At 43.6% G+C, this 24341-nt stretch overlaps 2 protein-coding genes across 10 annotated transcripts in view; one reads left to right on the top strand and one right to left on the bottom strand.

Annotated features, from left to right (window-relative positions):
• The window catches only part of megf6b (multiple EGF-like-domains 6b), a 58534-nt gene extending 42652 nt beyond the window's left edge, over positions 1 to 15882 (top strand). For both annotated transcript variants that reach the window (XM_047582047.1, XM_047582048.1), the window contains 26 exons: positions 474 to 644; positions 1190 to 1321; positions 1417 to 1545; positions 1690 to 1818; positions 1975 to 2109; positions 2962 to 3096; positions 3190 to 3315; positions 3396 to 3527; positions 3912 to 4040; positions 4127 to 4258; positions 4684 to 4812; positions 4911 to 5039; positions 5337 to 5465; positions 5544 to 5672; positions 6878 to 7006; positions 7111 to 7239; positions 8155 to 8283; positions 8389 to 8520; positions 8612 to 8740; positions 8832 to 8960; positions 9412 to 9540; positions 9637 to 9765; positions 10383 to 10511; positions 10608 to 10736; positions 11286 to 11414; positions 11645 to 15882. In XM_047582047.1, coding sequence (XP_047438003.1) covers positions 474 to 644; positions 1190 to 1321; positions 1417 to 1545; positions 1690 to 1818; positions 1975 to 2109; positions 2962 to 3096; positions 3190 to 3315; positions 3396 to 3527; positions 3912 to 4040; positions 4127 to 4258; positions 4684 to 4812; positions 4911 to 5039; positions 5337 to 5465; positions 5544 to 5672; positions 6878 to 7006; positions 7111 to 7239; positions 8155 to 8283; positions 8389 to 8520; positions 8612 to 8740; positions 8832 to 8960; positions 9412 to 9540; positions 9637 to 9765; positions 10383 to 10511; positions 10608 to 10736; positions 11286 to 11414; positions 11645 to 11709 — 3353 coding nt within the window. In that variant the 3' untranslated portion in view covers positions 11710 to 15882. The remainder of the gene's footprint in view (positions 1 to 473; positions 645 to 1189; positions 1322 to 1416; positions 1546 to 1689; positions 1819 to 1974; positions 2110 to 2961; positions 3097 to 3189; positions 3316 to 3395; positions 3528 to 3911; positions 4041 to 4126; positions 4259 to 4683; positions 4813 to 4910; positions 5040 to 5336; positions 5466 to 5543; positions 5673 to 6877; positions 7007 to 7110; positions 7240 to 8154; positions 8284 to 8388; positions 8521 to 8611; positions 8741 to 8831; positions 8961 to 9411; positions 9541 to 9636; positions 9766 to 10382; positions 10512 to 10607; positions 10737 to 11285; positions 11415 to 11644) is intronic.
• Positions 12455 to 24341, bottom strand: part of kcnab2a (potassium voltage-gated channel subfamily A regulatory beta subunit 2a) — a 77430-nt gene continuing 65543 nt past the window's right edge. For 7 of the 8 annotated variants that reach the window (XM_047582053.1, XM_047582052.1, XM_047582056.1 and 4 more), the window contains 7 exons: positions 23130 to 23216; positions 21762 to 21847; positions 21519 to 21639; positions 20769 to 20863; positions 19634 to 19754; positions 17854 to 17942; positions 12455 to 16345 (listed from right to left, as the gene is read on the bottom strand). In XM_047582053.1, coding sequence (XP_047438009.1) covers positions 16256 to 16345; positions 17854 to 17942; positions 19634 to 19754; positions 20769 to 20863; positions 21519 to 21639; positions 21762 to 21847; positions 23130 to 23216 — 689 coding nt within the window. In that variant the 3' untranslated portion in view covers positions 12455 to 16255. The other variant, XM_047582055.1, reaches the window with a different exon arrangement.

Raw genomic sequence — 24341 nt, 5'->3', positions numbered from 1 at the left:
TGGTCCCACAAATATGCCGGATGCTTTTCTGAAGTCATAAAGCATTTGCAAGACTGATGTTTTGGTTTCACTCACACTTGTATAGTTGCTACCAATTTATTTCATACCTGCCGTTACTGGCACTTAACTACGTATCTTGACCTGCATGTCAAGAATAGAATATTGAATATTGTCATAGAATATTGTCGAACAAGAGCCAGCATGTTGTAACAAACACATTGGTCACCTTTTCATTTAAAAAAAAAAAAGTACCAGTACATGTCTGTATAATAAAAAACTTACGTTGCACTCATGCACAATCGTACCATCACACACATAACTCATGAGAGCAATTTTAAGACAAGTATGAATCTTGTTCAGTTTGTGGATTTTTTGTGCGCATGTGTTCTAAGGAAAGCATTTTGAGATGCCAACATATCCAACACATGCTGTACACACATATTGAGTGATTTCCCTTTTTCCTTTGACTGCAGCGCTTGAAGATGCGATCGAGGCCCTCTCCAGCGGAGGTGCCATCGAGCTGCCTCTCGTTCGGCCCCAGCTCACCTTGCTGCAGGACTACAGCCAACCCCTGGAGCGCTATGACGACTACGAAGATGACGAGGGGGAGCTGAGGGCTGAGAGTAACCTGGCAGAGAAATTTGGTGAGTTTCTTCCTACACCATTAATGTCTCATTAACAGGACACCTGCGTCTGATTACCCAGCTCCTGTGAAGCCGTCTGACAGGCTCATTTAGTGGAGGCAGGAACAGCCACATGGTGGGGGTTAATCACTTTGCTTCATGCTTCCAGACGTACATAGTAATGAACCACCATACTTTCTCTAGAAGGATCGCTGAGGCTTATATGACTTGGCAGCTAGTCAGAAGCAGGAAGTCAGGAGCTCTGTGTTGTGTCTCCTGAACTTGATAAAAGCCATCGTTGAATATTCAATCTAACTTCTCTAAACCTAGATAGACTGCTATTTACATGCAGATTCCAGAGTATTTAGATGTTCAATGTTGCAATCCCAACAGTGGAGACCTTTCATTTAAACATATTCACGGTTTGCATTTATCAACTTTTGTATTTATGAGGGTTAAACGGTACATTCAGTAAAAACAATGCTTACATTTTAATAGTCCTGGGTGTCAACATACAGTAGCAGGTTTCCGGAGTCAAAATGCCTCATTGATTATTTTGTTTTCAGTGTGTTTGGATGACACCTTCGGCCACGACTGCAGTTTGACATGTGACGACTGTTCTAATGGAGGAAAATGTAATCTGTGGAAAAATGGCTGTGATTGCCCCGATGGGTGGACAGGCATCATCTGCAACCAGAGTGAGAATTGATCCAACACATGCAAACACCTGTGTGTCAGTGCTGCTGCTGAGTTATTTTTAGTCATAACCCCTTTTTATATTTCAATTTTCCAGCTTGCCCTGAGGGATATTTTGGTAAAAACTGCTCCTTCTCCTGTAAATGTAAAAACGGGGCCAGTTGTGATCCTGTCAGTGGAACCTGCCGCTGTCCTCCTGGTGTCAGTGGGGATTTGTGCCAAGATGGTGAGATGCCTTTTTCTACCTTCTATGTCAGCAATTATTTGTCTTAGGTTTCACCGAAAACAGTTTTCGTTTAAAGATGTGATCTGATTATATTAATGTTGCAGTTGTTATCTGAGATTTCCTGAGATGTGTTTTTGTGTCCAGGCTGTCCTAAAGGTCTCTATGGGAAGCAGTGCAACAAAAAGTGTAACTGTGCCAACAACGGACGCTGCCATCGAACCTACGGAGCCTGTCTGTGTGATCCTGGACTTTATGGACGCTTCTGTCACCTGCGTCAGTATCACTGCTTACACATCACCAGCTTCAGAAACCACAATTTATAAAAACAAAAACCCATATTCCATAAAACAAACCTCAATACTCATCTTGTGACCTTAACTTAATGTCATATCACATGTCTCAACTACTGAACTACATTTTTACCTTCAGCATGTCCTAAGTGGACGTTTGGAGCCGGCTGCTCAGAGGAGTGTCAGTGTGACCAGAAAAACACTTTGTCATGTCATCGACGCCATGGCACGTGCGTTTGTAAACCTGGTTACCAGGGAAACACCTGCAAAGAAGGTGAGATGCTGTTCCTGTACACTCAGAGCTTTTTATATCTACTTTTATTTTTTAATTTTTATTTTATAAATTTCAACCTAGACTTATTGTATGCCAAGCACAGAGGGGAAAAATGGTAAATGTTGCTTCTGAAAGAAATGTTGCTTCTGAAAATCCCACATGACTACATTGAAAGAAAAGGAAACTTAAACACTTTAAATATCAAGTCAGTGTACTGTGCTATAGGTTCATACAATGTGATGTTTGACCACACTGTATATGAAAAACATTTAGCTGTCCCGTATGACCAAACTCAAAGGCAGAGGGAAAAACTTGCAGACACAAAGGGGGAACTTGATGTCTTCATTTCTATTTGGGTATAATGTTGCACATTTTCATACAGTCTGTCTTGGGTGGCATTCATGTCACTTTTATGTTCATATAGAACAGTGGGAAATAAGAAATAGCAAAAGTCCTGTCAGAAATGACAAACAGCTTTCTAATCTCTGGCTCCTTGCTTTCCTCCAATCATACCATGAAGTGGGTGTGAAAGTTGGATCTTCAGTTTTGGAAAATTACAGCAATAGTCAAACACAGACTCCCCTAATTTGACATAGGAAAAATGTCCGTGCTTGCAAAGTAATTCAACCATCCAATAAACAGTTTTGAAAGTGGATACTTAAGTTTCAGATAATTTGACTTGCTTTCTCAAATAATTAGTGAAAAATGTACAACATGAGCCACTCAGTTAAGTACTGATTTTATTGATATACGCACTAACAAAGATTCCATTTAATGGAGCCACTTAATAAACCTAAGTGTAGGAGGGTGATGGCCATGATCTCCAATAACGGTGCTCTGTCTTCTCTGAAGAGTGCACACCAGGGACGTATGGATCTGGCTGTGAGAAGAAGTGTGTCTGTCCACCGGGAGTGTCATGTGATCACGTGACTGGAGATTGCCAGAGAAAATGCCCTCCTGGTCGACACGGGGAGGACTGTGATCAAGGTAGATCACTGTGTAGACAGCTTGTTTTTGTATACATTAAGGTTTATTTGTGTTAGTATCTGAGATCAATACTTGCTGTGTGTCCTGTGTCAGACTGTCCAGAGGGAAGGTTTGGCATCGGCTGCATCCATCCTTGTAACTGTACCAGTGCCCCATGTGACAAAGTGACAGGACAGTGCCAGTGTCCAGCCGGAACATCAGGAAAGCACTGTGAGAACTGTAAGTACAACAGCAGAGATCAAAATAAACTATTTCACATGACGAGAGTTATAACAATATTAATGATCAATCTTTCTCAGTGTGTCTGGAGGGTTTCTGGGGTCCAGGCTGTGCAGAAACCTGCCCACCTTGTGAGAACGGCGGCGTGTGTGATAAACACAATGGGTCGTGTAGCTGTCCTCCAGGACTGATGGGAAGACTCTGCCAAAACTGTGAGTAACTGCAGTATACTTTTTGGGAACACTTCCATAGCAACAGGCATCAAACATTCAACCAGATGAGGAGGATGGCAGCGCTGCAAAGATCGGAAAACGTGCAGTTGCGATGTGAAGCAGCATACAAGAGGACAAAGGAGTAGTTTTTCCTAGACTTCGAAGATCATTATCTGAAATCCTCCAGACGTATTTCCACTGAGAAGAAAAAATATAATTCATCTTTACCAACCACTGGCAACTCGAGATTCACTCCACGGCTGAATTGCAGCGCAGAAACTGTCATGGGAACTTGGTGTGCTTCTCATGCAGTATGGTGGAGTTGGTTATGGTAGATTAGTGTTGATGTTTGAAGTATTTTTTTTTCCCTTTTTCCTTGTGCAGCTTGCCCGAGTGGACGTTTTGGACAAGGATGCCAAATGAAATGTGTATGCGAGAACAACGCTCGCTGTGACCCAGTGAGTGGGCGGTGTACCTGCGCTCCTGGCTGGACTGGACACAACTGCAGGAAAGGTAACAGTGATGAAGAGCGCAAGTTGTCACTGCGACTCAATCTAGCATTTACAATTAAAAATTATACTGGGCCCCTTGTTTTGCAGCTTGTGATGCAGGACACTGGGGAGCTGACTGTGCAGAAGCATGTGACTGCAGAAACGGAGACGGCAGCTGTGACGCTGTAACCGGCCAGTGCAACTGTGAAGCTGGTTTCACTGGAGCACACTGCCATCAGAGTATGTTAAGAGCTTGTCTGCCATGTGACTGTTTTGATGTTTTTACGTAATCTTTGCTTCTTTCAAGTTTTATTCAGAGGTTTATCAGATTAAAAACTGTGATTGTGAAAGAAAGAAAAAAAGTCTATTTTGGGTTGAAATGAAGGTCAGAGGAATGAAATGTCAAAAATAAAGACGGGAGGACTATTTGCTCCTTCACAGCCTTTAGAAAAAGAGAAACAATCTTGGTGAAAATTGATTGGATTTTCTTCCGTTAGTAGTTTGTGTAGCTGTTACGCTTTCCTGTCCCCCGGCACCAAAGTCAAATGTATAAGAATTACTCTCCATTGAAGCTATTTTGTTTTGTTTGTTATTTACCAGTTTATTAAGACGGCGTAGCACCTTTCTTTATTCTACAATTGTGTTATTGTGTGCGTGTCTCTCAGAGTGCCAAGCAGGTATGTTTGGTCTCGGTTGTCGTCATCGGTGCCAGTGTGACAACAAGGCGTTGTGTGACCACGTGAGTGGAGCTTGTACCTGCCAGGTCGGATGGACGGGGACCTTTTGCGAGAAACGTAAGAGAATCTCCTTAATCGATCATGAAGTTAAACTCACCTGTTGAATATGTATGCGAGTAACTGGTAGTGTTTATGTTTGTTTGTGTGTGTTTCAGCGTGTCCTCAGGGTTTCTATGGCTTGGACTGTCAGGAGAAGTGTTTGTGTCTGAACGGTGGGAGCTGTGATCACATCAGCGGCGTTTGTTCCTGTCCTGCCGGCTGGATCGGCCCGCACTGCAACCTCAGTGAGTGACAGATGCACGGCTGAAAGTTATGATGTTAACAGGTGCAGTCTGATTGTTTGCAGCAGGACATTTCTACAGGCGCTGAGCGGTAACATCTTTTAAATGCTGCCTCACAGTAGAACAAAAACGCGCTTGGTTTGAGAATTATTTGGGAAAGCCCAGTCACACATGAGAAAGTACCAAGTTGATGTTCCCCATGCTGAAGCCTGTATTACTTACACCAGACACTGGAATTTCCACTTTTGATCTGCAGAGTTCATCAGGAGGTAATGATATTATTTGCCTCTCTCCTGGCAGCGTGCCCAGCTGCGTTCTATGGGGAAGATTGTAACCAAAGCTGTAGCTGCCGTAACGATGGCATCTGCCACCCGGCCAATGGGCAGTGTGTGTGCACGCCAGGCTGGACCGGACCCAACTGCACAGAGGGTGAGTTTACACAACAGAAAAAAAAGATCATCTATACGACGAGGTCACAAGATGGTTTTGTCTGTGTTCTTTTCCCAGAATGCCCTTCAGGATTTTACGGAGCAGACTGTCGCCAGCGCTGCCTGTGCCAGAACGGAGCCACCTGTAACCAGACCAACGGAAAATGCACATGTGCCAGCGGATGGACGGGAACTGCCTGTGAACTGGGTAAGACTCAGAGATGCTGTGAGTAAAAGTCACTGTGTGTAACCGCTACACCACTTAAAATCAGAGCACGGAAAAACTCTTAATTTATTACAACTTGGAACACTGTTTGTACATTTGGACGTCATTTATAATAACACTGTGCTCAGAAAATTAATCTGCTGACATACGTGTAAACTCTACAGAGGGTTAGCTTATTTAAATTGGTACAGTGTTTTATTTTAAGGTAAAACACACGCAAAATGTTTCAAATAAGGATTTTTATAGGAAAACCATCTGCATGTCCAGCTGCAGCGATCACAGTAGATCACGACCTTTTTAGCAGCAGAGAACGACCAACAGTATGAACCCCCTGCCCACAGTTCACACTATACATGTATATATACGTTTGAAAACTATTACAGCCGATGACGTCCAACCAGAACATCAACCGACCAGTCAGTGCACCAGCCGGCCGTGGCTTTAATGGGATGTACTGTAACGGAAGATAATGTAGTGATACTGTAGGAGTCTGATGATTTATCCAGCTATAGGTTTTAGATAATATTGCCCAACTCTGTGAACTCAGCCTCGTCATTTTCAAACCATCCTATTAAACCACAAAGACTTGATGCCAGTTGCTCTGGACAGATATGTAGAAGAATAACATCACCTGAACCCCAAGATAAACATTAAAAACTGTGGCCTGTGGTTGTTTTACTGTGCTCAGGAAATACATCAGTCTGACTTTAATTTGCTGCCTGAGTTCATTTTTTTTCCTGAAGTCTGGTTATTTGCTGGCAATAAGTTGGTTCTGCACCACAGACGAATCTGCTCTGTAAAAGTCTAAGTCGACCCGACGGTGACATTCCAGCTCCTTCTCCCTCTGAGGGCTACATCACACACTATCCTCCCTCTGTGCCAGTTACAACCTTTCCCCGTCATGCGGTGCCATGCCCGGCCCCCTCTTAGTGCTCAGGAAACCTCTAATTCTGTCACTGGAATGGCTTTAGCCTCCAAGCTCTGTGACCACTACCTCCGACTGCCAACACTATAAATGGTCCAACTATAAATTGTTGTGAAAAAAAGGAGTATATTGCTCTCCTCAGCAGAAATGTGACAGAGCGAGTTTCCCAGTTGTGTGTCGTTCACATCATGAAGTCTCTGTTTTCTTTCCCCTGTCCTCTCGCTCATGTGTTTCTGCTTGTGCGCGCTGGATGTTTACACAGAGTGTGTCGCCGGCCGATTCGGGGCAGACTGCCAGCAGCAGTGTGAATGTGAGAACGGCGGCCGTTGCGACAGACAGACCGGACATTGCAGCTGCAGCGCCGGCTGGACTGGGGAGTTCTGTGAGAAAGGTGAGCCAAATTAAATTCAGCTACATGGAAACTCTGCAGCCGAAACGGCAGTTCTATGCATTTGTGTTAAATACAATGTCTAATTTGCACCTTTCTCTGCCCAGCGTGTGAAGCAGGCCTGTTTGGTGAAGGCTGTGCAGAGCGATGTCAGTGTGTGCACGGGGCCTCGTGTCACCATGTCACTGGAGAGTGCCAGTGTCTGCCGGGATGGAGAGGAAAACTCTGTGACAAAGGTAGAAACCTGTAGTTACAGGGACTCTAGCGACCCCTGGTGGACAGAGAATGTCCTGTTCCATCAATAATTAACCTGTTCAAACTTCTACATTAATGTCCAGGACTGAAGAAACTATATTAAAATATATTTTAAATAGAAGTTCTTTACTTCTTTCAAGTAAGAGTCACTTAATATTTTACATCATATTTGATATGATTTCCTAAATTATATCTTGACTACTGATCCCTCTTATGTGGTTCCTACTGATATTTTATTAAATATGTAGAATGGGACTTTTCCAGTTTAGCAGAATTATAAATGTCTGTGATGAGATTCCTACGCTGCTGTGGAGATGTGGTTTACCTCAGTTTGTTACTGTTGCTGTTTGTTAGAGCTGACGAGGAAAGAAACCATAGCAACCTAGACAGATTATCCTGCACCATCTAAGAGTACGGTGAGAGTTACTAATGTAATTAAGGTTCTATGAATTCACTGACTCAGAGTCAGGGAGGAAACGGGAACAAAGATGCTTCCAGGAAAAGTTTCTAATAATCCAAATTAAAAAGAAACTCTGTTTCACAGGAAGGATATATATATAAAATAAAGAGACTGATGGAAAGGACAAACTATTCTCACTGGATTGGTTTTTAGTCTTTGGAGAGTTCTGTAGATTGTAGGCATATGTCACACTCATGTGTTAACTGTTAAACTGTTGTTTGTTTGAGTGTTTGCCAGAAGGGGGAGAAATGTTCTGTACTGTAGTTTTACAGTCAAACCTGAAAGGTACAGGGAAGAAATAAACTGCTTTTATGGATTAAAGTTAGGGAAGAGAAAACTTGATCTTCACTGAGATCAGATTTATGGACCTATGAGGCATAAATGAACGATGTACGGAGCTATTTACCAGACATTGTTTCTTTCCTATATCCTTCAGCATGTTTGCCTGGTACATATGGAAAGGGTTGCATCCAGCGCTGCAGCTGTGCACAGGGCACATCCTGCCATCATGTCTCCGGAGAGTGCGGCTGTCCTCCTGGGTTCACTGGCAACGGCTGTGAACAGAGTGGGTTCAGTAAAACTAACTTCTCCCTGCGTTAGCAGGTCATCCATTAAGTAACAAAACACTGATTTCTGCCTCATCTGAACATGGTGTATGTTCTTCTGTCAGCTTGTCTCCCAGGAACATTTGGGCAAAACTGTAATCAGGTGTGCCAGTGCTCAGAGACGAACCAGCTCTGCCACCCGGTGTCTGGATCTTGCTACTGCGCCCCAGGCTTCCACGGCCCCAGATGTGACAAAAGTACAAACAAAGAAGCTCAAACATAAAAATTGCACTGAGGAAATAAGTAAAAGCAAATGACATGACTAAACTCTACCTTGTTCATTTACAGTCTGTGAGGACGGTCACTATGGTCCAAACTGTGAAAGAGAGTGTCAGTGTGAAAATGGAGGGAAGTGTATTCCTTCTACTGGAGCCTGTGAATGTCCAGGAGGATTTATAGGAGCACGCTGCAACATCAGTGAGTCCCAGTCAAGCTGTGACGATAACAATAAATAAGTAACATTAGTTTTAGAGGGTTCATTGATGAGCGTGTGTCTCTGTCGTGACAGCGTGTCCTGCTGGACGCTACGGCGTCGACTGCGTCCAGGTGTCTCTGTGTGGAGACGGAGCCCAGAATGACCCGGTCACCGGTCGGTGTGTGTGCAAGGCTGGACGCAGAGGAGAGGACTGTGGAAACGGTGAGCGCTCATCACTGGTTTTTGATGTGTCTTGACAGACGTCTCAGCTTTGCCTGTGACTTGTGTGAGTTTCTGAACAGCGTCAGATGTCTGAAGAGGAGCACGGTGACCATTACAAAGTCTAGACTCCTCTGCAGGTTTCCATTAGTGTCAGAGACGGTGCTTTCTCTGATGGATTATCTCAGTCAGACAATTTTCATGTCTCCTATAAGCTGTTTTTCATATTGTAGTAGAGTGAAGGGCAGCAAACTGTTTTTCTTTTTCCCTGATGTTTTTAAAGTGGACTACGAGTTTAACAGCTCAAAGACTTTTTTTTTTTTTATTAATATTTAAGCTTCTGAAGTACATTCACATGTCTGGAAGTTTTCTTCAGTTTAATTAGAGTGTGTGTGTGTGTGTGTGTGTGTGTGTGTGTGTGTGTGTGTGTGTGTGTGTGTGTGTGTTGCCTCAGGCTGCCCTCCAGGCTGGTTCGGGGCAGACTGTGCCCAGCGCTGTAACTGCAGTAATGGAGGCGTGTGTGATTCTGTGACTGGCAACTGTACCTGTGGCCTGGGCTGGACCGGTACACACTGCAACAGAGGTGACGACACATTCTCTACCGCAGGATGTTGAGTCCAAGCAAAATGAAGTCGGGAGGTTGATTGTTTGTGTTGTTGTTTTGTTCATCTTGTCCCAGAATGTCCTGCGGGCAAATTTGGTGCCAACTGCCAGCTGAAATGTAACTGTCAAAATAACGGCACTTGTGACAGAGTGATGGGGACGTGTCAGTGCGGTCCAGGCTACTACGGACACATGTGCGAACATGGTGAGAGCTGCACACATAAGAACACTTTTTGGATCAACTCCAACACTCAGCACCTGACTGTTCTTCTTTAATTATGACCAACATGATCCCTACAGCGTCATCTTCTTCTGTAAATACTGCTCATCAGTGTTTTATTGAACTTGGTAAACTCTACTGTACAAGGTGAAAAAACTTCCAAAAACCCTCTAGATGCTTTAGCAGCCAGAGATGACTGACGTTTATCATTCTTGTCGTTAAAAGAAAACCTGAGTTTATAAGATGTAGAGAACACAGTAAATCATTTCTAGTGTTATCAATGAATAAAGTTTAGCTGAAAACAAAATACATTGATGTAAAGAATTAATTTGTAACTTGTTTTAAATTTGGTCTTTTCATTGGATCAATAAGTGTTTTTCTACAAACCTCATGTTTAATTTTAAGGAAAAAGCTTCAGTTCTTACATATTATAGAAGAACACAAGAATGTTTTCAATTGGTCGATTTTAATGCATTGTACAAATGTATGAATTTCTTCCTTACATGATGTGAAGTTACTTCAACTTCTGGTTCATAGTCATTAATTAATCAACCAGAAGATTTTGAAGGTCGACATTAAGTGTCCTTTGAACCCCCTGTTAGCCTGCCCTCCTGGTTTCCACGGCCCACTGTGTCAGCTGCAGTGTGACTGCATGAACGGGGCCTCCTGTCACCCTGTGTCAGGCCAGTGTGTCTGTCCTCCAGGACACCACGGAGCGCGCTGCCACAGAGGTCAGTCACATCTAATTTCATAACAGGGTCACTGGCATCCTCACGTCTAATTTATTCTTCTTGAAAACGTTACCCGTGTCCCCATCTATCTCTCAGTGTGTGAACAGGGTCGATACGGTCAAGGCTGTGCCAAGGTGTGCGACTGTGAAGACGACGCTCCATGTGATCCTGTGACGGGACGATGTCTCTGCTCCTCAGGGAAGACCGGACCCAGATGTGACACCGGTAACTTTCATTGTTCACATGCACGCGCCCTCCTTTATTAATCACATATTTACATCCACTTCGCCTTCATTAAAGCATCTGTGTGACAGTCCCGCCCCAACTTACATGTGTAAGTGACTGTTTAATCTGCACGTCTCACATCAAAACATGTGTCCACTGTAAGAAGTGCAAAGTACAGACTATATTATGGCCCCATGATTTATGTATTCACTGATGTTTTTATTACTTCAGGAAAATTAACAACTAGACAAAATTAGAGACCGTCTTTGGGTTTTACACTACACTGCTGCAATGCTACATATTTCAAAATACATATTTCTATAAATATAAAATAAATACATATACATTTTCAGAAAATCTGTGACTGTTGAGTATTTTTTTATTGTGCATGATGTAGAAAGTTGTAAATATGGGATACATAACAGTCAGAGAAATTGTAAAAGTATGAACTTTGTGTTTAGGTAAAATATTTGAGTTAATATACTGGATGTGTGTAAACTTGAGTTTGACTCATCAACACGACTCACCTTCATTTGTGTTGTGTGTCAGACTGCAGAGCAAACCGTTACGGACCGGACTGCTCTGAGACCTGCGAGTGTGAGAACGGTGCTCAGTGCGACCCTCGCAATGGCCGCTGCAGCTGCCTGCACAGCTGGATCGGACTCTCCTGTCAGGAAGGTACAGTAATGACCAACACTCACGTCCACACAGCCGGCGGGGGACTGTCGTTTGCTCACTCTTGAGTCAGAACAGGTGTGACATGTTGCTGACGTGGTGAAACGGGAGTAAATAACAAAGTGCTGACTGTGACCGTGCCTGTGTGAGGCAAAACTGCAGACGCTGCGCTTCGCTTTGTACATGAATGTTTGCTGAACTGGACTCACAGCTCTTTGTGTTTGTTTCCTCAGGTGGACCACCGCACCTCACCTACGGAAGCAGCAGAGGAGACGCACAACACAGCAACTCATTATAGCAGCACCACCAGACTGGAACACTTCAGGTGGGGCACAGGTTTTTACTCAAGTGAGTGAAAGCTTATGAGAAGAAGCTTGAAGATTATTGGAAATAGACTCTCCGATGAGAACTGCAATTCCATATTTGAGCCTGGGCTGGATGATAGAATTCCTTTTTTTGTGCCAAAATCTGCCACCGGCAGATGCTGATTCTCAAAGTGGAACATGAAACTTTAATCTTCAGGATAAGAGTTTCTCCTCAAAAACTCCATCCAGATGCAGCATCAGGAGATCGACTGCACGTTTAGTCACCTGTGTTTAATATTTCTGTGCTCACAAACATGCAGGTACTGTACATAAAATAAGAGACCGGTGATAATGCTGAATATGTTATATCAACCTGTGACTGGTTCTCCTTTACTATGAAGTTGTTATTCGGTATACTCAGTATGAAGAATGGCCCTCAGTCCAATGGTGCTTTACTGCTCAGTGCATCAAAGATTAGCACATTCCTCAATACGCCTTAATGGGCAGCTGGAATTTTACAGTTCAGCCGTCTAAATGTTTTCTTTTGACATGAGTTTTTTATTGTATAAATTGCTTCATATTTATATTTTGCACGGTTGTATACATTTAAATAAACAGTATCTTTGTTTTTTTTTACTGGGTAAAAGAGACTTTACAGTTCTGACACATCCAGCAAACAGCACAAATAAAGACCCAGAGCATAGCCGAACAAATGAATAAAAAACAGACGCAAACAGGTTTTGTTTTCCATTCTTATTTTTATCATGATTTCATTTTTCATTGAAGATTGAAGCTGTACATCCTGTCTAAATTTCAGATTCAAGCACAGTGCAGATAGCAACGCCTGCAAAAGAAAAAGAAACTGAAAAGAGAAAAGGCAGAGGTGATCACAACCAGAAATATATACATCTACAAAGGTCAGAGTATGTACAGGGGACACCGGGCTCTCACTACGTCGTCTTCAGAGTGAATTCAGTACACTGCTGCATCCAAACACTCATGATGCATACACAACACAAAAGATTGCTTCTGTTTGTCAGTCTTGAAATCAACACAATACTGATAGGAAGAAATGCAGCAAGATGAAAAAAAAATAAATAATGGTCTTTTAATTCTCTCTACTGCATTAAAGGCTAAAACATAAAAAATATACTCTCTGTATAACCTAGAACCGTCTGTAAAGCTCTATCAATCTGCGGGTCCGTTTCATTTCTGAGCTCGTCATTAAAATGTATGGACAGCAAATGTGATGAAACCAGAACCTCTTAAAGCATTAATACACTCCTACACAGATGAGGGCATCACGCAACGTTGTGTTATTTCTACTGTCAGCACGATGAGAAATAACACTGATGCTCAAACGAAATGCACAGCGATACAATTCACAGGAAGAGTTCATCAGTTCAGGGGGCTCACTGGAGCCAAGAGTTAAACGAGAAGACTGACACCACTCTCACATCTGTCTGCTGAACCCAGCCAACAGCTGGCTACGTTAGCTTAGCAACAAGACTGGAAACGGGGAACTATGGCGGTTTTAAGGAAACACAATCAGCACCTTAATGAGGGCGACATTTACCCAAATGTCATTTGTAAAAACGCCATAGATACAAAACAAATAAAGATCACAACAAAGTCACATAAACTGTTGCAAAAAATGGTAGCGTCCTTTAATTTAAAGGACCATCATTTGGGATTCAGTGCCATCTAGTGTAATGGATGCAAACTGCAACCAAATGAATACTACTGTAGAAATATAGTGGCACAATGTACGGTGGAGCTCAATCTAAACAACTCCACTTCTGCCAATACATCCCTATGAATTCATCACACCAGGAACCTGCTCTTTATCTGGAAAGCCTCAGCATGTCCACAACACAACTATTAAAGCTCAGTGAATGCTTCGGCATGCCAGAACTGTTCAGGGAAGGTTGAAGTCGAGTCAAGCACAGCTAATAAAAGACTGGTTAGGGTTGGAAATACTTTAGGTCTATTTCCTGGCTGGGACCAGTGACTTCCTGGAGTCTCTTCTGTTTTTTCCTGTATGGATTTAACAATCTACATGGGGGTTAGGGTTAGGATTAGTGAGCTTCAAAGATGCTGGCAGGTGGATAATGTTTCCTCAGGGTAAGGCCAGATGAACTGCTTCCCCTTGTTTCTTTTTGCTTGGCCAATTTATTGATTATAGACGTGAGTGTGGTGTCAGGCTTATTACTCAACTTTCAGCCAATAAGTTTATTTCCCCAAACGTTGGACTTTTCCTTTACGTCTCAGACTTATTTTCTGCTCCCTACAGATGAAAATATTAAGACACGAAAACTCCACAGACTAATAAACTAAACGTTCTTTTTGTTCTTCTGAGAAAACGGCATCGGCTCGTGACGGTTTTATTTACTCAGACATACAAGACACAGCAAACCAAACCTATACAGGGGTCAACTAATAGGACAGGTTAAAGTGTGGCCCCCGTCCCCACACTGACTAAAACTAAAACTCACCTAGTAGTACTGAAGCAGACTGTAAAAGTTCTCCACACAAACCCCACGCAGCGATGTTCACTATGATTATCCTCTCCAGCTGAGAAGCTCTCATTCACGTCATTCACACGGATACAGTTTCCTAATCTGCTCTTGTTTTTTATCTGCTAAGAATCAACAGTTTATCAGCTGTTAGTAAAGATTACTTATCTACATGTGTTAGTTAAGCTGAGAAGCGCCCCCTAGCTTATCCCGCAGGTACTGTAGGCTGGGTGAAGAGGGTCCATGCGTAGAGGATGTGTCACATGCTAATCCACTTGTGCTTTAATCACAGTAAAAGAGCACCCGAAGGACAAAGAATGATAAAGGACGGCTGCAGTAATACTTGTGACATGTCTCCGTTCGCCTGCCGCCTCAAACTAACCTTACCAATCCTAAAGCACTTAGCTGCACTATGCATTCTGTATATGAAGGACATATTTGTTTACTAGTATAACAGCTTGTTCAAGTAAAGATATATATGGAGCCAAGTCCATACCGTAGATAGATAACAAGCTGGACAGCACATGCGTCGGCGTGATTTCTATAATCTTGCAGGACGTGGGATTGAAACGCTGGGGTGTGTGTGTGTGTGTGTGTGTGTCTAAAAGAGATGAAGAAGAAGAAGATCTTTGGCTCGAGCCACGCTAAAAACGTCACTGGTCCTCCCCAGTGTCCACGCACGAAAGAAAGACAGACGACTAAATACGACTTCCCGACCATGTGCAAGCAAACACGCGACTGAAACCACCTGCTCCGTTCCCTGAGCTGCTGCCACTCACTGATCGACTGGACACACGACTCCGTCCTCACAGTTGGGGAGCAACGAACACAACCTTCCGCCAGTCGGCGTTTCCGTTCACTCTGGGGACGTGTGACCAGTCGGCCGAAGAGGCAGCTGTCGAGCTGCTCGTCTACACCAAAGCCCCAAGCACAGTTTGATGCAACTGTAAATAAGGCAAACTAGTAGAACAGAATTTGATGAAGGGGAGATGGGGAGCCAGCACTGATACGGGCGCTCCTACAGCGGCTGGGGAACACAGTGAAGCAGAGCGCTGCATTTGATTCAACGCCACTGCTGGGGACAAATAGACTGCTCATCTCTTCAGTGGCAGACAAGTTGCCCAGACACATCAGCCCAAGCTCCTAAGCTCCGGTTCAGTGGTCGGAGCCTCACTCACCCCCCCCCAACCCCCCCTCATCCTCTCAGTCCAGTTGAATTCAGGACTCGAGCTTTGAAGCTGGAGCATCGGAGCGTTAGGCTGGACAATCACACTGCCAGTGAAGACACAGAGGGAGGATGAAGAGAGGGAATCATCGGGAGGCGATGTGATTCTAGTGCAATGGCTGTGAGATAAGACTATTATAATACCCATTCTCTCCCCTCCAACAGCTTTACTGACAGTACTAAAGTGCTGATTGTTAAAGCCCACGACGAGGCTCTGGTAACGTTGACAACACAAACTCTTCTTTCAGAGAAACCTTGACGGACTTGTACAGTACAAAGGTGTTTGTAAACAGAACATCCAGGGAACAAAAGCATGGCTATGGTACATGTGCAACAGTAGCTCTCTGATATTCATACAGTATGAACTTCATCTTCCTTTTAGTTGCATTCGTTTTTAGAAAAAAAGAGCAAAAAAAAAAAAAAGAGTGAACCAATCTGGCTGCCAAGCAAGCGTGTGCTTATTTTTTAAAAAGGTAATTCTTCTCTATGGTTTTTAAAATACGTTCAGCTGAATTGAATGAATAACTGATTTAAGTATGAGCACATATCTCTAACCTCGTCTCGTCTTTCTTTCTCAATCCCATCCTTTCATGTGGAGGTGACTGACTATTTTTTCCCCCTTTTCTTATCTTATCCCTGTAACTCTAAATGAGGTGCCCCTGGGTGGCCTTGGTGTGGCCAGACTCATGCGCCAGGGTCTCACTCAGTAAAAGCTCAAGCAAACAGAGGATCAGGCAAAGGTGGGGCACTGCGGCTGCAGGCCGGGTGCAGCCCTGCCGGGCGGGGCCGTGCCGCCCGTTAGGAGCGGTAGTCCTTTTTACTATACGGCTTGTTCCCCAGGATGCTGTCCACCTCATGTGTTATGGACGATGACAACTTTGGAAGAACCTGTGGCAGGAAAGAGACACGTGGTGAGTATATTCTCCTGGATTTAGTGTCGCAATCGTTTCTTTCTTTTTTCTCTTGTTCAACAGTGATTTGGGTGAAATCAGTAGAAACTGAATCAACCTCTAGAGGGTGCTGAAGAGTGATTTAACAAAACTCACCCCATCATGCCATAAAAGAAGTTGACGTAACCACCTTGTAAAACTGTTCTGAAACTTTTACTGTTTTTATTTTTTATGTGGTAAAAACACGTCAATCCCTTTGGGTATGATGCTCGTTGATACTTTATACCAACCAACTACAATCTGCCTTTTAGTCGCCCTCTGTTGGACTATTGAATAAATGCAGGTTTACGGTTTACGTTCACTTGCGTCTCTTTTCAGAAAAACAATAACATTAACTTCTTTTACACAGCCTGTAGCGTCTGTTAACGCAGGGACAGGGAGCAGATCCGAAGGTCGTTTGTTCAAATTTTGTTCAACATGGAGAAACAACTTCAGAGAAATGACTCCATGTACGGCAGAAAACATGTTATATTACGATCTTTTACTGTATGAATGAATATTGAATATTATTTCTGATGCATTAAACTGCATTGCAATTTCAGTTAGTTAATAGAAATTCTTTGTTATATTATTGTGTTATTATTGTGTTTATTGTGTAATAAATGTTTCATCTGAGCATGGCTGTAGATGAACTGATTTTCATGATTTTTCACTGATTTTTCATTTACAGTAAAAGGTTTATAACTGTATTTCAATTTAAACGTAGTAAAACAGAATAACAGAACAACAGCAACAACCAATTCCTTGATACTTTCCTGTGGATAATGATAAAGTTATCTTTCAATGCAAATACTCAAATCTGTGTTCTGCAAAATAACAAATGTCACTACCATTAAATTAAACAGGAACTAGTTCCCTGTAGTGAATACTAAAGGTTATTTGCTCACAATAGTTTTTATCTCTTAAATAAATGTTAAATTACAAATTCATTTCATGTGACGAATAAAAACTCTTTCACATGAAGCACTGCGTCTATTTCAGGCTCTGTGATATGAAATTCTGGTGAAAAGAAAACTGCAGAGCCCTTGGGAAATGTGAGCATAGCATTTCAAAATATCAAATGCGCTAAGTGCGTGCAGACATGCAGGCAAAGCATCTGAACAGAATAGAGGATAGAGGAGATGCTCTTTACCGCACGCCAGACATAATGTGAGGAGAGAACCCCCCACCGGTCTGAAAACCCCATTAAAGAGTGCATCTTATCAGGAGAGGAGGAAGAGGCCGTAAGCTTGTCTCCGGCGCCCCCGGCAACTGAGACTCCGCTGACCTTATTAACTCGGTACAGTAAAGCACCCAAGCGTGCAGCAGCAAACTGCCCGAGAGGCCGAGCTGTACCCAGGAGAGGAGAGGAGAGGAGGCTGCTGCTGTGGACTCGAAGGCAGGAACACGGCCTGTCACAAGTTAAGCTTCAGATTTTCTCTGCAGGAGAAACAAACGCACGCTCACCTGAATCGCTCCTATGTTCTCCATCAGCTGGTCGGTGTTGGACGCCCCTAAAAGGACAGAGCTCACCCCCTCGTTCCGTAGGCACCACGCTGCAGGAGACCAGTAAACAGCAATGACACCCCCAACATGACTAAACACGCACACGCACACACAGGAAGCTTTGTGATTCACACAAACTGCACAACACACATTTGATTTTTACACGCGTCAAATTATAAGAAAAGTCCTGATAAAACGAATTTAATACAATTCAATATAGCTTAAAACCTCGCTCCGGTCACACCAACACTATATCACTATATATATATATATATATACATACATACATACATATATCTATAGGACAAACCTAAAAAATTAAAATGAAAGTTCCGCTCTAATCAGGTAATTAAATGTCTTAAACGACTGAGAGAAATCTAATTTTCTAAGTATTGCTCAATCTGCAGCTTTAAATCATAACTGGCTGTGAAACTGGAGCACTGTGAATTCTTATTATTTTTGTCAAAACCTATTTCATACCACTGCTCAGAGTCTCCTTGCACATACATTTAATTCTGATCCTTTTTTTATGGAGGTGGTGTGAGACCAGGGGTCGGTGTCATGACTTGTCATGACTGAAAGGACAAACGCTTCATCATTCTTCTCCTCCGCCTTTACACAGGTCAGTTTTCCTCAGAGCTCTGAAGGGTTAAGTCTCTGGTTAAATAACTGTTTTGATGTAGCTCATTCCTGATATGAAATTTCAGCTCCGGCTGCCTTTCTAGCTCTAAAAGAAGAAGAAAAAAAAAACCGTCTGCTTGGTGTGCTATTATAATTGTGTGGTGCATTACGCAACGCAATTGCATGCTCTTGCAACGGAGGAAAATACACTTGTAAGCAGATTACAGCATAAAAGGACGGAGACTGTTAAAAATAGTGGGATGCACATTCTATAGAAATCTTCTCCCAGCGTAAGAAGTGGTCGTTCTCTGGAGTAACGCAGTACTTTCCCTCCTGCTCTGGTCTGATCCCTGAATTCATCACCTGCTCCAGGACCAAGTGACTCTGTCACTAATATATAGTTTTAATCCAATACTGAAGTGCCACCGTGATCTACAGGACTACACGGTGCATATAAATCTCCTGCGCTGCCTTCAGGAACCCTGAAAGGATTTATGGTAATTGGGAGAGTTGAGGGTTTCCACTAATGGGCCGTGAAACCTAATCTATGACACCGTATTACTGCGGGAGTGAAAAATCTTCTGTGATCTGTGCCGAGATGAGAGGTCGACCTCCAGATTTATTCCCTGCGTCCCTCACGTCCGACGCTTTAACAGCCGTCGCAGGGCTGCGTGCGTCTGTGGGGTTTGCACATTCTCACTTTCCTGCTTGGCAGTGAATCAATAACAGTCACCCACTGGATTTATGTACGAGATGCTGACAGTGTGGACACCGTTAAAAACATGTAAACACCGGGGAAAACCTCCGACCTGCAAGAACAAACATACTCTGTGAACATAATTACAGCATCAGTGAGGATGGCCTCACGTTTAGTGTGTGTCCTTATTCCTTTTTAATGTGTCCTCCCTATATTATTATCCTCAATTCTTTTATTTTTTAATTTTTTTTATATGTTATATATATATATATTATATAACCACAGCAGTTACAACACAGACACAAAGGTGACAACACAACACACCAACAGTCGAACCAGAGCGGTGCTGACCTCGGCCCGTCCGAGGCAGAGGGACGGACAGACAGACAGAAAGAGAGAGAGCGGCAGAGTGTATCTGCGTACCGATGGCGAGTTGGGGCAGAGTGCAGCCCAGCCGCTCCGCGATTGCCTGCAGCTCTTTCAACTTCGCCTGCTGACGCCGGCCCTCCTCGCTCAAGATCTTGTCCTTCAACCACTGGTAGCCCTGTCGAAAACACAGCACACCTGCTCAAAAACACAGCCCTGCTCACACGGCCGCACCGCGGCGCCTGTGTCACCAGGGCCTGTTTTTAAACACGTGACTCTGTCTCCTGCTGCCAACCTCAGCCAGGGAAACACAGCTCCATCTGAATGTTCGGTTCATTATGTCGTAATTAGAAAGATGCACAATAAATATCCATTTAAATGAGACCGGCTGAGTCACAAAGTAATATTTATATCCAGCTGTCTGAACTAAATATTACAACAGTGCCATTAGTAACACATTAGAACCAGAGAGATTAATCACGGAGTTAAAGAGCCAAAAAAACATCCACAGGCAACACTGAGCCAAACAGGAAGCAACACATTCCACACAAAGTCATCAAAGGTACGACAGCGACATGGAGAGCCGGCTTCATGGACCGGAGGACGACTAATCAGCTGACACACAATCCACAGAAACACAACATGCCACTCCACCACAGAGGGACACAACATGGAACTGAGTCGGCTATTGGCTTATGTGTCGAGTTACCTTGGACTAGAAAACTATTGCAACAATTCAATCTGACGTGAAGGATAGTGTGTGAAGTAAAACTGTTCCTTCTCTTCATGTATTTAAACTGTGATCTTGTTTCCTAACTTCATGATTCTTCTACCAGTGTAATTATTTACTTTCCATTTAACTAGAGTTGGTGTTCTTATCTAGATCTGTTAGTGAGCACCCATGCTGTGCTCTTATAGTTCCCTGTGTGCCTGTTGTGCTCATGTGCGTGCACGAAAATGCATGAAGCAGTGTCAGCCGCACTGCTTGTGAAAAGGTGCACAGTGCATGGCGTCGACATGGCACTGGAACCACACAGGTGAGCGGCATGTAGTGCGCACACAGTTACAGAACCTGAAAGACACAAACACACGATAAACAAACGACCGGCGCGCCAGCAGGGAAACACACAGACAGTGACGGTGGCACGGATGATCGAATCAAGACAGGGAACAGCGAGCCAGGGGTGTCTACCTTCAGAGAAGCCCGAGAGTAGGGAGGGACCCTGCCGTCGTATTTCCCTGAGATGATCCCACAGGCCAGTGGAGACCACGTCATGGCCCCCACACCTGAGGACAGAAATATGTCATCATCGAAATTCACACTGGAAGACGGAGCGGCCGCTTCAGGAACACAACCTTGAGTTTTAAATGGGACTGACTGCACCGGCACAGTGTGACTGATCCTGTGCCAGTGACTGAGTCCTCCTCAGTCAGCATCCTGAGATGACATGACCAGTCACTCAAAGCTATGTTGTACTAACTTGAGTCTTAATATAATTTAAAGTTAAATTTGCGCAGATATTTCTGAATATTTCAACATGAAGGTCTACAGAGATTGAGTGGAGCCAGCCTCAAGTGGCCATTTGGGGAACTACAGTTTTAGTTCTGATTTTTCTGCCCCTTAAGTTTAAGTTTAATGAAAACACATAAAAGACCTGATGCAGATACAGTGTGAACAACCTCCCTTCAGATGGACGGTGATATTGATGAAGCCGTCATATGTTAAAAATGTCGTGAGCATCTGTGTAGTTTCACCACAACATAAACATATATATAGAAAAATATCCCATATATGTGATGTTCTCTTTCTCTTCATCAAACGAACTTGGCCCCGAACTTCAACTTTGTGTGTCCATATGTCAAATGTCACCAAGGCTCTGTGTAAAAACTCTGTTTAAGCTGTTGTATGAGGCTCTGTGTTATATTATTTGTCCATGCTCACCGATCTTATGGAAGAGCTCAGGAAGCTGCACCTCCACTTTCTCTCTCTGGAACATGTGGTACTCAGCCTGCTCACAGATGGGAGGGATCTGGTTGAACTGTCGTGCCACTGAGTACGCTTCCTACAGGAAAACACAGAACAAGCACAGTCAGTGTTAAAATAAAACCCTATGAGGCACAGAATCAGATGAGTCTGTGATCACATTATTTTGGACAGTTATTACACAAACATGCCGAGTCTCACCATTATTTCCATCGGGCTCCAGCGGGACGTTCCCCAGTACATGGCCATGCCTTGATTTATCACATGGGTCATTGCTCGAACCGTCTCTGCAAACATCAAATATACATAAATGTTAAAATCAGCATCACCCTGTGGGCTTTTCTGCAGCTCATTATACGGACGGAGATGCCCTGGGAGGCTACTGTACGTGTCTCTGTTTGTCCTTTATCCTCTAAAATATGCATTTGTTATCATCTGCAATCCAAATTGGCCGGGGCATTCAGGAGAGAAGTGGAAAAGCTGATTATGTTAATCAGAGTGGCGAGTGATTCATTCTGATGAGGGTGACATCTATTCATAACGGGGCACACTTGACTGACATCAACGTAAAAATTCACAAGAACCTGTTTATGATCTGCAACAAGAGTCTCCAGCTACAGATTATGTATTTTAGGTGCCGATGGTTAAAATTAGGGATTTTTTTTTAATGTGCTGACAGAAAGATACATATTACAGGATAGTGTCAACACATTATTATACATTTCTAAAGCCTTTAGGGAGGAAGATGCTCTCAACCAGAATCTATAACCTGTAATTTCAATCTTTTCATTGGCTGAAGTGTCTTTTTTCCTCCACAACCAAAATATAAAATAAAGAATTGGGGTGATTCAGATAAGAGCTGTAATAAAACGGGCGCATCATCATTAATGCACCATCCTCTTATTGGCCTTACTGATGGTCCGTTTCTAAGAATGTGAGGGATGTGTAACCCAGAGAGCCTGGGCTTGCTTGGTTTAAGAAGGTTTCTCTGCAAACTGACAGAGCAGTTCACCTCCTCCTCACCGTGTTTAGCCCCTCGGCTACTGCCACAATAAAATACACCAGATGGCTTAACCACTGCAGATCTAGCGACATATACTCGGAGCTGTCCATGTTAACTGTACGATCTTTAAACGGGCAGATGGGCAAAATAATCATCCTGACAACACCATCAAACAACACCAGCTACTTCCGCATAACGAGACACTGAGGTGTTGTGAAAGAGCCAGAGCCAGTGAGGCATCAAACCCAAAGACGCGGGACGACCTCTGACTGAACTCCAGCCCAAAGAGGAACTCTGACACTTGAGCAGATGGGTACCGTGGGACCAACTGAGCCCACACACAGTTAGCGTTCTGCCATTTAAAGGTCTCTAGCATCAGTATCTATCCTCATTTTCACTGTGGAGGTGGAAGCGCCAGGACAACATGCAGCATTTAAAAATAGATGTTTCAGTTACAAGAGGTTTGTAAATATCCCAGCCTTCTTGTTGCAGTAGTCACAGAGACAGAAAACAGAAAAAACACAAGAAAAAACGTCTATAAAAAGGTGATAAATCGAAAGTCATACCTTCCATAGGTGTATTAGGGTCCGGTCTGTTTGCAAAAACCACGTCCACATAGTCTAACTGCAGTCTTTCTAGAGAGGCTTTTAAACCTGGGAATAAGCACCACAGTTAGTCAACAGTGCACCTCTACTGAAATTTCTACAGAATTAAAGGGTTTAGGCAGAATAAGTGAGGGATGAAAGTTTATTTGAACAGGGTTATTTTAACCAAAAGTACATTTTCTAACTTTGCTCTGTGTTTCACTATGGGAAATCGCCTTGGGCATGACAAACTACAGAAGCTCCAATGACACCACGTCTGTCTTTGACGGACAGGTTGACCTGTGATATGGGGCCCATCCCCTTGTACTATCACTGTCGACCGACCCCTCCTTACTCATCTTCCCGTGAGAAACTACAATAAGCTCCCTCAGCACATCCAGGCTGGCTCGGATATCTGCTTAACAGTTCTCAGGCGTCCCCTTAAGGAGTTTTTGCAGTACGCTGTGCACTCAGTGTCGGCCTATCAGGGTGAGATCCTGAAGGAGATGGGTCAGCAGCTGGATTCTGGGGCACCTAACCCAGCCCTCTGGGGTGAAGTATGTGTTGTGAATGATTTAATCCTGCTGCCAAGAACCGTCCGTTTCACCCCAGAGAGGGGAAGAGGAAGCGACCATCCTAACGCAGTCTTCTGTGTTATAATGGCCTCCTAAACTTCTCCTCCCCTAAACAGAAGAAAGGCAGTAAGGGAAGAGATCAGCCCCACTGTTCAGTGTTTGGAGGCTCCCATGGTTCCCAATTTTTCGAGGAGTCTTCTCTCAGTCTCCCTCCCTATGGGACAGCAGAATCAGGGGCAGGTTTCACAGTGTCCACAATGTGTTCCACAATTCACTTCGGCAATGTTGCTGGTTGCAAAAAAACACAAAAAAAGAGAAAACACTTGTTTGTTGATCTGTCCCCAGACAGAGTCAGCATATAGACATATATATGTATAGGTATATGTATATATGTCTACGGAGCCACCTCGGTGAGGTCACTTCCATACAACACCATGAGTCCACTCGGTCCACTCTCGGTTCGAAGCGAAAGGTGGAGAACATGCACAGTTCATCCCTGGGGACTGCCAACAATTTCTCAGGGATACCGACTGCAGTTCACTATGAAACCATGAAATTGTTAACTTCAGTGGCCAGTGGAGATTCACCATGGGGTTCTGGAGGATGAGATTGCTTGTTT

Source organism: Mugil cephalus, chromosome 4 (assembly GCF_022458985.1).
Source record: "Mugil cephalus isolate CIBA_MC_2020 chromosome 4, CIBA_Mcephalus_1.1, whole genome shotgun sequence".
Taxonomy (NCBI): Eukaryota; Metazoa; Chordata; class Actinopteri; order Mugiliformes; family Mugilidae; genus Mugil; species Mugil cephalus.
Note: the sequence above shows the minus strand (reverse complement) of the source record. Positions and strands in the feature narration are given on the sequence as shown.